This window comes from Gymnoscopelus microlampas (genome assembly GCF_963454915.1).
Source record: "Gymnoscopelus microlampas genome assembly, chromosome: 8".
NCBI classification, from domain to species: domain Eukaryota; kingdom Metazoa; phylum Chordata; class Actinopteri; order Myctophiformes; family Myctophidae; genus Gymnoscopelus; species Gymnoscopelus microlampas.
This window is the reverse complement of record NC_139945.1, coordinates 15,266,847-15,279,781: the sequence shown is the minus strand read 5'-3', so window position 1 is coordinate 15,279,781 and position 12,935 is coordinate 15,266,847. Positions and strand designations below refer to the sequence as shown.

The 12,935-nt window shown below is 42.7% G+C and overlaps 3 protein-coding genes across 3 annotated transcripts in view; 1 reads left to right on the top strand and 2 right to left on the bottom strand.

Annotated features, from left to right (window-relative positions):
* Positions 1-12,935, top strand: part of LOC311050220 (nesprin-2) — a 92,875-nt gene that overhangs the window by 74,369 nt on the left and 5,571 nt on the right. Inside the window, exon 12 of the mRNA XM_084064203.1 lies at positions 11,853-11,911. Coding sequence (XP_083920329.1) covers positions 11,853-11,911 — 59 coding nt within the window. The remainder of the gene's footprint in view (positions 1-11,852; positions 11,912-12,935) is intronic.
* On the bottom strand, positions 3,646-4,647 carry LOC311050011 (electron transfer flavoprotein subunit alpha, mitochondrial-like; the record flags this gene model as incomplete). Its single annotated transcript, XM_084063978.1, has 1 exon — positions 3,646-4,647. The coding sequence occupies one exon, from the start codon at positions 4,645-4,647 to the stop codon at positions 3,646-3,648; it is 1,002 nt and encodes a 333-aa protein (XP_083920104.1).
* On the bottom strand, positions 6,685-7,581 carry LOC311050010 (Y-box-binding protein 1-like; the record flags this gene model as incomplete). The annotated part of the gene is made up of 1 exon (XM_084063977.1): positions 6,685-7,581. One exon carries the CDS (start codon positions 7,579-7,581, stop codon positions 6,685-6,687), a length of 897 nt encoding a protein of 298 aa, XP_083920103.1.

The window sequence follows — 12,935 nt, the reverse complement described above, 5'->3', positions numbered from 1 at the left end:
TGCAAAAGTCGGCCTCATGGTGGCCGACTGACAGGCTGATCTGAAAAATGTGGGGCAGAGGTTCTGCTGTGGCATCCAGGGAGTGTGTGTGAAGAGTTTCACAGCGAGCGGGCCAACGGTGGCGGAGATTAGCTGGTCACAGACAGAAGGACGGACGGGCGGACGGGTGGACGGACAGACGGAAGGACAGGGGGTAAAACATACTCTCTCGCCGGACAGGGGGTAAAACATACTCTCTCGCCATGCGTTCGGCACAACAAAGAAAATAATAGTCCAATGTGAAAAGGGTGCCATTTATTCCTAGGCCGTGCACGGCAATCGGACATGCATTCATGATTTGAGGCATTTTGTTCTAAAAATGTGTTTTGCTAAATTTGACCTGCTGGTGGCGCTATAACAGGCCAATGTTAAAAGGGTGGCATTTGTTCCTCAACGTAGTGCAAATGTGCATTCAAAGTTTCACCGCAATCGGACGCTGCGTTCATGATTATCGGCATTTTGTTCAAAACGGGCCACTCCTGCAAACATTACATGTCAATGTTAGCCAATCAGGATGGAATATGAAAAATCAAACAGATTCGTTTTGATCACATGACTATAGAGATCATGTGTATCAATTTGCGTGAAATTTGGATCAAATCTGAATGCTTAATATAAAAAATGTGTTTTACATAAGTCTGCCTCCTGGTGGCGCTATAAAAGGCAAATGTAAAAAATGCAGGGCAAAGGTTTTTCCTTGGCCTCTAGAGAGTGTGCATACAATGTTTTACACTGATCGGTGCAGTTATTGGTAAAAACACGAATCGGCCTGTTACAGCGGCACCATGAGGCTGATTTGAACATTTTCAAATGGCATTTCTTCCTCGGCCTACTGGGAATGAGTGTGCAAAATTTCACGGAAATTGCTTGCTGTGTTCATGATTTGAGGCATTTTGTTCGAAACGGAGTACTCCTGCAAACTTTGAAAGGCAATTTTTGCCAATCAGGATGGAAAAAAAGAAGACATTTTCTTTTTTTTAAACTTGTATAACTCGTTCTTGGCACTGAGAGCATTCAGAAAAAACTTGGGATAACTCGTTTTTGGCACTGAGAGAGTTAAACTTCAATATATGAAAAGAACATTCAACTTTAATTATACAATGAACAGGTAAATATAAAATCCACATAAACAGATACACACATTTATTTTATTTAACCACTTAAGCCCTATTCAGAAATATTAAAAAAATGCTGATATAAGCTCACGACGCGTCACGATGCGATGCGTTGCAAGCTTATAGATCAGCTGGCTGGTAATGCTGGCTGGTATGACACAAAGGTGATTCATCCTGACCCCTATGCATAACAGATTGAGTCGACCTTCCATATTCTATTCCATGCTGTTTCATTCTGTAGCATGCAGTCCCAAACTACACTACAGTATCTTGTCCTTGTTCCGTCTCTCCCTAACTAACTTCCTACCTACCTCTGTCTCTCTCTCTCTCTCTCTCTCTCTCTCTCTCTCTCTCTCTCTCTCTCTCTCTCTCTCTCTCTCTCTCTCTCTCTCTCTCTCTCTCTACATCTTCCCTCTCTTTCAGGATTATTAAAATGTTTCACAATTCTTCTAAATCTTTCAAAAAATAGCACATCTCACGCAAGCCACATCGTGTTTTTATGGCATAGGAAGCCCTTCCTGCCTTCTCTTTTGGTTCTCTTTAACTACTTTACAGTCTAGGTAGTGGGTTTTAGATATTGCTTTTTGTCCAAGGCTGAAGTTGTACTTTGTTCCCTGTCATCTGGACCTTTTTTGGAATATAACTTTAGTTTTTACAGGGTTAAAGGTCTGACAGAACCTTTCAAGCAGAGCCAGGTTTTGCTGTAGACGCTCTTCTGTTTCTGAGAAGCCAGAATCAGTGGTGTTAATTCCTCTGGTAGAAGCCCTTTATAGCAAAACCAGGTTGCCTGCTTAAATGAGGAATTAGATTTAAGTCATGTGAAGTGAGACTAGGAGTAGCAGATTGTGCTAATAACTTGCCAATTCATTGATATAAACATAGAGGGAGAGAGAGAGATTGGGTGAAGTATGCCGTTTGTCTCATGAATTTCCCCCCTGCACTACTTTCCAATAGCTAATAAAAGTTGAGTCCTTTATTTAGTCCCAAAGCAGTCAAAATGTTTTTTCGGTTTTGGTTTACATGGTTGTCAGAGTGTGGAGGGTGAAAATGTGGTGCCATGTCCCGGCAATTTGGTAAGAATCCAATTTGGCCTTTACTCACATTGTGCTGCATAAGCATAAGTATGAGCCTTGTGTTCAAAATGCCATCCCCCACATTACTGTTCACATGCCTCTAGTTATTGGGGTTAAATTTGTCTCTACTGTTGAATATGGGAGTGATGAAAAGTGGTGGTTAGAGTACTGGAAATATGTATCATACTATAATTCTAGTAACCTCTGTAGTGGTGGTGAGTACGTGAGTGAAGATACCCGGTTCTCCTCACTGGCTGGACCAATTGCTCTGATTTTGCACACAGCCATTGACCATTACCATCTGAACGCAACTGTGAAGCCCGTTTTTCAATTTCATCAAATCTCAGCTTCTTATTAGCGTTTTTGTGTCAAACACTGTCGCCATGGTTACGGGGCTGCCCAGCTATGGGACGAACTGCCTCCCGGGTTGCCAGATCATGTGCGCATATCCCCCCACGGATGCGCTGCGCCGACCGGGTATGGTCTAGTTCAAGTAATTACAATTACTCCCATAAGAAATTTCTCAAGTAAATACACAAATTACCATTTGAGAAACCGGCTCAAGTAAAAGTAAAAAGTATCTAAAAATCAAATCAAAATTTGATTTTTTTCAATCAAAAACAGCAGCATGTAGGCTAAATAAATACAGTATATACAGTAAAATAGTACAGTATAATATGCTGTCCCAGAGTTCTCATTCTGTTTTGTCAGTCAGGACAGAAATCTAACTGAATTCTCAGAATCGGCATGCGTGTCCGTGTGACCCCCGCATTTCTCGAGAACCGTCGGACTAATCTGCGTAAAACATTGTCGTGTGTGACGGCGAGAACCCGAGGTGCTGGTGATGTGCCAGGTGATGTGCCCGGTGTGACTTCGGTCGGATCAGCGGATCTCCAGAAAAACAAAATACAAAAATGTCTGTATTGTTATTATATGATTTGTTATGTAATGTAGCCTGGTTGTTATAGTTAAAGAATGTCATAGACTGCCCTCCTAGTAGGCTGCATATGGAGATTTGTGGATCTATAGCTGTTTTTGGGGATTCACAGATCAGACTGAATTCACACGAGCACGGCAGTCCTTTGATTCTATATGGCAATTTCTGATATCATCAATTTGACGTCATCTATAAATGAGCAAAATCTCTATATCTCAAAAGGTTGTTCCTTATGGGCATTGCCCAGTCGATAGATGACGTACAAATCCAGAAATAGACATACTGTACAGACAGACAATAATAAGTAACTTTACAATAGCAAATTTATTGTAATAGATGTATTACATCATCTAAAGAAACAAAGGACTCAAAATACATGAAAGGCTAGATTCTTCATTTACAGATAACTTGCAGGTGTAACTCTAAGTAGTTGTTGTTTAATCTTTGGATTAGCCAGTGATTCACCTTGATTATCAAGTGATCACTTCTTCAAAACCTCAATCATCTCCGGAACAGCCTTGAAAAGATCGGCCACCAAACCGTAGTCAGCCACTTGGAATATAGGCGCCTCTGGGTCCTTGTTAATGGCAACGATTGTCTTGCTGTCCTTCATTCCAGCCAAATGCTGAATAGCTCCTGATATGCCAACTGCAATGTAAAGCTCAGGTGCAACAATCTTCCCTGTCTGGCCGATCTGCATGTCGTTGGGGACATAGCCAGCGTCTACCGCAGCCCTGGACGCCCCCACTGCAGCGTTCAGTTTATCAGCCAGGTCATACAGCAACTTGAAGTTGTCCCTGCTCTTCAGGCCACGACCTCCAGACACCACTATTTTGGCACTGGTGAGTTCAGGCCTGTCGCTCTTTGTCAGGCTCTGTTCCACCCACTGGGACACACCCACTGGAGGAGGTGGAGACACCTGTTCAGGGGCAGCACTTCCTCCTCCTTCCATGGGTGCAGCTTGGAAAGCGGTCCCCCTCACAGTGAACACCTTGACGCCGTCGCTGGACCTCACTGTGGACAAGGCATTCCCGGCGTAAATGGTCCTGACAAAGGTGTCCTGGGATTTGATTTCAATGACGTCCGAAATGGCGGCGACGTCCAGCTTGGCAGCGACTCTGGGAAGCAGATTCTTTCCAAAAGCGGAGGCTCCTGCACAGATGTGTGTGAAGTTGAACTGATTCTGAGAAGCCAGAATCAGTGGTGTTAATTCCTCTGGTAGAAGCCCTTTATAGCAATCGTGTTGAGCCACTAGTATCTTTTTGACCTCCTTGACCATACTGATCTGTTCAGCAACCTTGGTGCAGTTGGTCCCAGCAACCAGACATGTAATGTCCTGTCCCACTTTGCTGGCAGCAGTGATGGCATTCAGTGTAATAGGTGTCAGCTTGTCATTGTCGTGCTCTGCCACCACCAGGGTACTCTGACACCTCCGAAGGAGACTGCTCAGCCGCCACACACTTCGGTATGGTGACGTATGCATGGATGATACAGAGTGTGACTGGTGACTGTCTCCTTGTCTGCCTTCCCTGTCTGTCTGTCAGTCTCCTTATATAGGCTGATCTGATGTCACACACAACACAAACCGTTGCCATGCATGATTTGCCAAATGTATCTGTACTAGATGTTCAGCCACCTGAACCGTTTCCAGCTGTCTCCATAAATGGGCGTGTCACACCTGTGACATAATCAGAACAATGTGTCACAAAACATGACAATTCTTTGGGATAATTAACCCTTAGCCAAGGGTAAGGGTCCATTTGTACACTTGCTACAGACCCTTAAGGGTTGTAAATGGCACTGAATGTAGCCGAACCTGTTCTAATGCTATGCCAGCCTGACTATGCTAACGTATCACTATGACATTGACCCATTGTCAGATTACTTAGTTCTGTACCCCTTATCATAGTACTTGGAGGCCAGTCTATGACGTTAGTAATTGATGACATCAGGGATCTCCACATAATGGGCATATACCTATTTTGAGGTCAGTCTATGACGTCAGTAGTATGACGTCATATTGATGATGACATCAGGGATCCATAATATATGATTATAGATATGTTTGGAGATTCGCTGATCTGACCAACTTCATACCGGGCGCAGCTCTCAGTTGGGTCCTCTGCGCCACACGCATAGCTGATCGTTTGGATAGTTCTCCAGATATGCAGGGGACGCGTGCGTGTTGGTCATTGCTTCATTGTGTCTCGCGTCCTCCACCACCAACATAATTGACAACTTGTGTCTTTCTCCTACTTTTTTTTCTGTAGCACTCCAAATTCACTTGCTGTTCTTTTTTCTCCACAGCTAATCATCCTCTCACAAGCTACAGATGTGGATAGTGCAGTGTTTGTCTTGATGAGTCCTTTGTTCTACATGTCAGGGAAGTTGTCTGGCACTCAGAGTCAACTTAATTATGGACCATTCCAATTTGCTATCTGTGTTTTTGTCTCCGCCAGGCCGAAGGCATGGTGAATAGTATGTTTTACCCTCCGTCCGTCTGTGAACACCTAATCTCCGGCACTATTGGCCAAGCTTCGCAGGACGCACTGTGATTGGCTAGCGACCCCCATAAGACACTCTATTACAACCTCCTGACCTGGCGGAGACCTGTGCTCCGGGGAGCACATTTTCTAGTTAACATTTATTCATTTGATATTCTGCTATGCATACCTTTTCTGGCTGCAGCGCCTGGAGCTCTAGGTTCAGTTCCTCTTCAGTAATTTGATACTCAATTGGGGTTTGATATATTTTTTAATTGCTGATTTCTTGGTGTGTTAATTTTTCACTCAGCTCTGGGTTCATTATTTTACTATATAATCTATTTAACTTTTCCAACTTTTTTATATTTATATTAGAATTTTCACGTTGTTAAAATGTTTGAAAACATAATTTATTTTAAAATGAAATGTGGAATTTAATTTCTTTAAAAAAAAAAAACATTTGAGGAAACGATTTAGGGAAGAAAAAAAAAGAATCCCCAAAACGCTCTGTAGCTGTCACAAAAATATTGAGGGGAAAAACAGGTCTGCAGGAAATTAATCAAATGCATGGCTGCCAGGTATGATGATCGTCAAGTTAACACTGTTTCTTATTGCTCAGATCTTTGATGTTTCTTGTTAACAAAAAAAAGATGACAATGGTAAAAGATGGATGTGGTTCAAGTCAAAGTCAAGTCACCTTTATTATTTATTTGGCACATTTAAAAGTGTCCCAAAGTTCTTTCTAATGGAGGCAGATGGTGGTACAGGATTTAATGAGACTATTCCAGAGCCTATGGGCACCTACAGGAAATGCCTGATCACCTTTGGTTTTGAGGCGTGTTTAGGGAACTGAGAGGATTTGCTGAGATGATGACCCGGGCAGAACGTGGAGACATATTTGAGCTTTACACAGAAATACAGTAGTCCAGCCGAGAGGTGATAACATCATGGCTAAAAGAGGCCTTAAAGGGATGCAACATTTGATAGGGGCTGGGCATGTTCCCTATTCTGACATCAAAAGGCTTATTCCTTCTTTCCTACTCAGCCCCGGCCTGCTGGGCATCGAGAGTGGATGTTTTCTCAATGGATGACTCGCCTCCTCCTGTCTTGGTCTCCTTCTTGCCCTCCTGACCAGGCTTACCACCGGCAGCCTGTAGCCGTCTGCGGTGCTTGCGGGGCTGTTGGTGGTTCTGGCCTCCCTCGCCACCCTGGTTCTCTTTGCCCTCCTCTCCGTCACCCACCGGTCTGGGACCGCTTGTTCTGAAACGTTGGTTGCCTCTGTAGTTGCTCCGACTCATTGGTTTGTTGCCCTGGTCTGGACCTCCCTGATTCTCGTAACCTTCACCTACTTCAGTCATCTCTCCTTGCTGTGAGTTGGTGTACTGGGGTCGGCGGCCATTGTGTCTATGTACTGCCGGGATAGGAGGGCGGTGTTGCTGCCACGTCTCTCCCTCAGCGGGAGCATCCTCAAACTCATGGTCAGGACCTTTGCTTCTGGATTCACCTTCACCGTTGTTCTGGTAGTTGTCCAGATAGTCTTGGCCACGGGGATGGCCCTTGTTGCGGGGGTAGTTTCCGTAGCGATTCTTATCAAGGGCGTACTTGCTCCCTTGGACTGGAACACCCCCTGGGCCAGTGACATTGGCAGCCTCTGCTCCCTTGAACCCTTCAACCACATCAAATTCAACAGTTTCTCCATCTCCAACACTGCGAAGGTATTTCCTTGGGTTGTTATTTTTGATGGCCCTCTGGTGTACAAAAACGGCCTCTTCTGTATCATTCCTGTTGATGAATCCATATCCATTCTTGACATTAAACCATTTCACTGTACCCAAGACTTTTGTTGCAATTAATGTCTTATCCCCTGTGGATGGGCTCTCTGCATTGTCAAGAGGCTGTGGTGGTTGTTGAGTGCTAGCCTCGCTGCTGGTCATGCTTACTGGTTGATAATGGCTTGTGCAGGCGTTGGCACTCTTATGTTTCCCGGTGGTAGATGGTAACCTGGGGCAATGGTGGTACGTTGTTGATATCTTCTCTCTGTCTGTCCTTCTCGGTATCTAAACTACAGTATAATATTCACCTTTATATAGGCTGTTTTGACATCACACACAATACAGTTGCCTTGCATGACTAACGACGCCCATTTGCGCAGGCGTTCTTCACAATGGCTAAATGTGAAAACCCATTTTCTCAAAATTTTAAACGAAATAAATCTACATTCATAGTGTAATACCCTGAGGAGCGCACTTTTCTAGTTAGGCCTACCGATGTATTGACACATTTTTGACTGGGGTAACTGGTTCTACATTTAGCCTGCATTTCTTCAAAATGTGGTAATTTCACGGGACTTTTTGCTGATTCGTTCGCTATTGATTCCCAAGTTCCCATGTTCTGGAGGGGCGGTCACAGTGCTCCTCAGAGCGGACACAGGTGACTTCTTCTGGCCGGTGCTTGTAGATCTACGCTTTTCGGTCTGTTTATCGCCCCCGGTTGGCCTGGGCCTCCTGCGGAGGTCGAGGGACCGCCCTGTTTTCAGACTGTCACAATCACAATCACAGTCATAATTGACATTTATGTAATTTGTTCTTATTTAACAAAACATTTCAAATCAATTTAGAAAACTTTGATTAAAGTTTCTATTTGAGAACATTTAACTTATAAGCAAAACATTTGTATTGACATAACTTTCTAGATCTGCTATTCTAAAAATAAAAGAATAGTCGGGGGGTTACCGATACCAACATCATAAAAAAGTGAAAAAATGGCTGATAGTGGATAGTCCTTTCACAGAGGGGGATCAGCTCCTATCTTATAGATGCCAGATTCCTCCTGAGGGACTCTCTGTTTTCTTGTAGTACTGTATATGTACCTCTCTTAGCCCCTTCAAGGAGGCATTAAACTCCTCCTTGAGATAGCCAAGCTGCTCTTTCAGCTGTTGTGTGGGTTATGTTCAGACCAATTCCTTAAACTCCACAAGCCCTACCTCCTCTGAACACATATTCTGCTTCAACAGAGACAGCGCACTTTCCAGCTCATTGATGGGGTCTGTGACCCTTCCCTGTCTCTCAGCCGCAGGCCTTTACAGGGTCATGCTGTAGGTCTTTCTAAGTGGGTGCCAGGGCTTTGATATCGTTAACCCTTTAAGAACGGGAACGCATCTGTGTCATTTTAAGATTTCTTTGGCTATTCAAAAATAGCAGATCTACAAGCTCATAGCGCGGCACCGAGTGCCGCGCTATGAGCTTGTAGATCTGCTATTTTCTAGAAAAATCGTGAAAATGTGTGCAAATTTTTAGTTTGAATATATATATATATACTTTTTTAAAGCGAAAGTTTTTAACTCAAATCTTTGCTTCTGGGGATTTTACAAATGTCTTCTAAATCCTAAAGTACTTTTTTTTCCGAAAGTGTGCATTTTTTTTAACTTATGTTCTATATTATCAATGGTTTTCAAACTTGTCAAGGACCCCCAAAATAATATGTATTTGACCGCGGACCCCTTCCCATCTAGAAATATTTTGTTCCAGGGACCCCCAGAAGCAAAGATTTGAGTTAAAAATGTATAAAGATTTGCACAAATGTTCAGGATTTTTCTAGAAAATAGCAGATGGGAAAATGTATTGTTATGGATATAAATAAGTAAACACAGTGATTCTCTGGCAAATACATGGACATTGTATTTGAACACATATGGACAAACCCGCACCTTGACATGAACACAGAGATTACACACATTTATTGATAAACCAAGTGTAGTGATATGTAAATAGAAAAGTAATTAAACCCCTCTTTCTTTTTTTATTCTTAAAATTGCTAAATACAACGTATAAGTACTTATTATCGATACAATCGATTATTTGTATTGCAAAACGATTCGATATGATACAAAGTCAAATGATATGATGTTTTTCTGTTTGCATATCGATATAGTTGGATTGTTGAAATTAAAATCGATGCATCGACACAGTTACTGTATCGTTACATCTCTATTTGTTACTGTCTTCCACTCATGTACGGTGATCTGTCTACCATTACAGGCATCTCTCTTTTTATAGAATTTGTAATGTTTGCAGATTGCTTTGTGCCAACTATTAGTGCTACTTGATGAAGAATAACGCGCACGTCCAAACCCACGCAATGACTTAGCTCACACACTGTTGGGCACCAGTTGAAAAATTGCCTTTATTGTACCCACAAGTTCCTAGTGTGCCAACTGTTAGTGAGCTCAATGAACAGCAGCAGGCTAGTTATGACTTACCAGTCTTCGATCTGAGCATTGTCTGCTTTTAGAGATTCAGGATTACAGTGTTTAAAAGTTTGTTTGTGCTGCACTCTTCACCCCAAAAAAACTAAACTTTTCCTTGTTTAAAAACAGATTTGCCCCCCCTCTCTCTCTCTCTCTCTCTCTCTCTCTCTCTCTCTCTCTCTCTCTCTCTCTCTCCACATCCTTCTCTGTCTATCCTTCTCCCTCCCTCCCTCCCTCCCTCCCCCTCTCTCTCCTCTCTCCCACCCTCTTCTCTCTCCCACCCTCTTTCTCCCCCACTGCGCTCTCTCTCTCTCTCTCTCTCTCTCTCTCTCTCTCTCTCTCTCTCTCTCTCTCTCTCTCTCTCTCTCTCTCTCTCTCTCTCTCTCTCTCTCTCTCTCTCTCCCTCCATCTCTCTCTCCCTATCTTCTCTCTGTATCCCTCTCTGCTTCTACCTATACTTCTCCGCCCCCCCTCTCTCATTCAGTCTGTGTCTCTGTGGAGTGGAGCCAGTTGATGAGCCGGTGAGGCTGATGTTACAATGAGTCCATTACCGGGCAGCAGAGTGATAGAAATCCTCTCACAGCACAGAGAGACCATTTCCATTTCAAAGCTGTGCTGTGCTTAATTTCACCGTGCCGGGGGTTTAATTGGCAGCTAGAGAGAGAGAGAGTCACGAGAGAGTGAGACGTCGAGTCTCTGAGAGCAGGGAGATATTAAGTGTGGTTGTAATGTGTACTGTAATTGCAGCGAGAACATCAATAAGGAGAGAGAGAGAGATATAGTATATATAGGGAGAGAGATGAGGAGGAAGGAAGAGACAGAAAAAGAGATTGTGTTGGCGCGGTGTGTGGGTGTGTGGGGTTATTCGGGGACATTTAGTGCATCTGAGGGTGTGTGCGGGTGTGTGTGTGTGTGTGTGTGTGTGTGCGTGTGTGTGTGTGTGCGCGTGCGTGCGTGCGTGCGAGGGAGAGACAAGATGATACATGCCAGATTTCATCAGGTACGATGATGTCATATTTATCATCTATTAACTAGTCATCCCTATGGAGTTGATTGATTGAAATGTATTGTTGTTCAGATTATACAATATTGTTAAGTATTCTCTCTGTTATTACTTTCACTATGGCAATCATTATTATATTTTATATGCCAATAAAGTGCAATTTGAAATGAATTGAGATGCAGGAGACGCAGAAAAACTATGATTTTAGTTCCAACCAATCAAGAGCTACATAACGTATCCTGGAATCATCATGCTTACGGAAATAAGCATGATCTTCAAATGGTTATAGAAGAAGCACGTGGTTTATTTTCTAAAGACCCATTTGAAACCCATAGTGTCCATATAACCTTTTTGTCCATTAATGTTTCATTGACTGTAATGAATTAAGACGGAAAGAGATAATAAAAATAGAAGAAAGAAACGTTTTTTTATTGTTTGACTTAACAACTTAAATAATTAACAAAGTGTGTCCCTTATCAGTTAAAAAAGGAACACATCTTTTAGTTTCCAAATAAGGGACGATTCCTTATTTCAGGGGACGCTTGGCAACCCTACATTGTATGTATTCCCCATGTAGCAGTTCTTGTCCAGCCTGCCTAGCCTATTAGCTATGGTCCTCTTAACCTCAGATGATAGCAGTTCCACCAAAGCCACTAAGGCTGAATGAGGAAAATGAAGCCACAGCAATAAATCAGCACATAAGCCAGAAATATCATCATGCAATTACTTTAATTATACAAATAGGCCACAATAACAAATGAAAACCTTACCAAGCTGTAGCTCACAAGCTCAGCGTGTGTGCGTGTGCGTGTGCGTGTGCGTGTGCGTGTGTGTGTGTGTGTGTGTGTGTGTGCGTGTGCGTGCGTGCATGAGCTATGCTTTTAACTAAATGTATACAAACGTAAAAATGATGATTTCTCAGAGCAGATTAGATTCACAACTTTGTCTCTTTTCAGTCGGAGGAGCACGCTGGTCGTGAAGAGGTCAAAGTTCCTGAACTACGAAAACAACAACTGTAAGAAAACAATTTCAATAATGTCACCCTGGGATAATTAGTATTATTAATTAGATATTTGGTTCATGTCTGTCTACCTCACTGCCTGTCGACATGTTTTTCAGTGCAGCAGTGTACAAACTTTGTGGTGAAATGTATGTTTAACCCATTAAGACCTGAAGCCGATTCCACAAAATGTCTTCCAAATCCCAACAGTATTCTGAAAACGTATGTTTCTATATCAGTGGTGCTCAAACTTTTTCATGTCACCCCCAAAATGATATGTATTTGGCCGCCGACCCTCATCTCAATATATGTTGTTCCAGGGACCCCCAGAAGCAAAGATTTGCACACATTTTCACGATTTTCAAAAATAGCAGATCTACAAGCTCGTAGCGCGGCACTCGCTACGTGCCGCGCTATTAAGTGTAAAATAATGCTTTTCAGCTCAAATGAAAAAGTGACACAGATGCATGGATAAGTTAAATCCAATCTACAATAAAGTTAAAAAAAAACAAGCTCCGTCAGGGTATCCTCAGTGTTATTTGAACTCTGAGAGTGTACAAATGGAACCAAATGAACCCTAAAGCCCCTTACAGACCAAACAGACTGGTTCTGACTACTTCAGACTACTTCAGACTGCAACAGACTGGTATTTGGTTGGCAAAAGTTGGCATTTAGTCTGTCAGCCGACTTGCCATTGAAATGCTAATGCCCAGCCCAATGTGGGAACCCATTTACAAATAAAAAGGAAAAACAGCGCCCCCTCTGCTGTTCTTGAGACATTGCTTTCAGCCTAGGGTATAGGGCAGCCAGGTCTGCTTATTATAAGCGACTTTGGGCTTGTTTCCCTGCAAAGTCACTTGTAAATGGATGTTCCCAGCGTTTTTTCTTTTTTTCTTCACTGATGTGCAGTGGTGTAAAGTAACAAGTACATTTACTAGTAAAGTAAAGTACTGTACTTCAGTACAATTTTGAGGTACTTTTACTTTACTGGAGTATTTCCAATTGTCTATACTTTTACTCCACAACAATTATTTGAAAT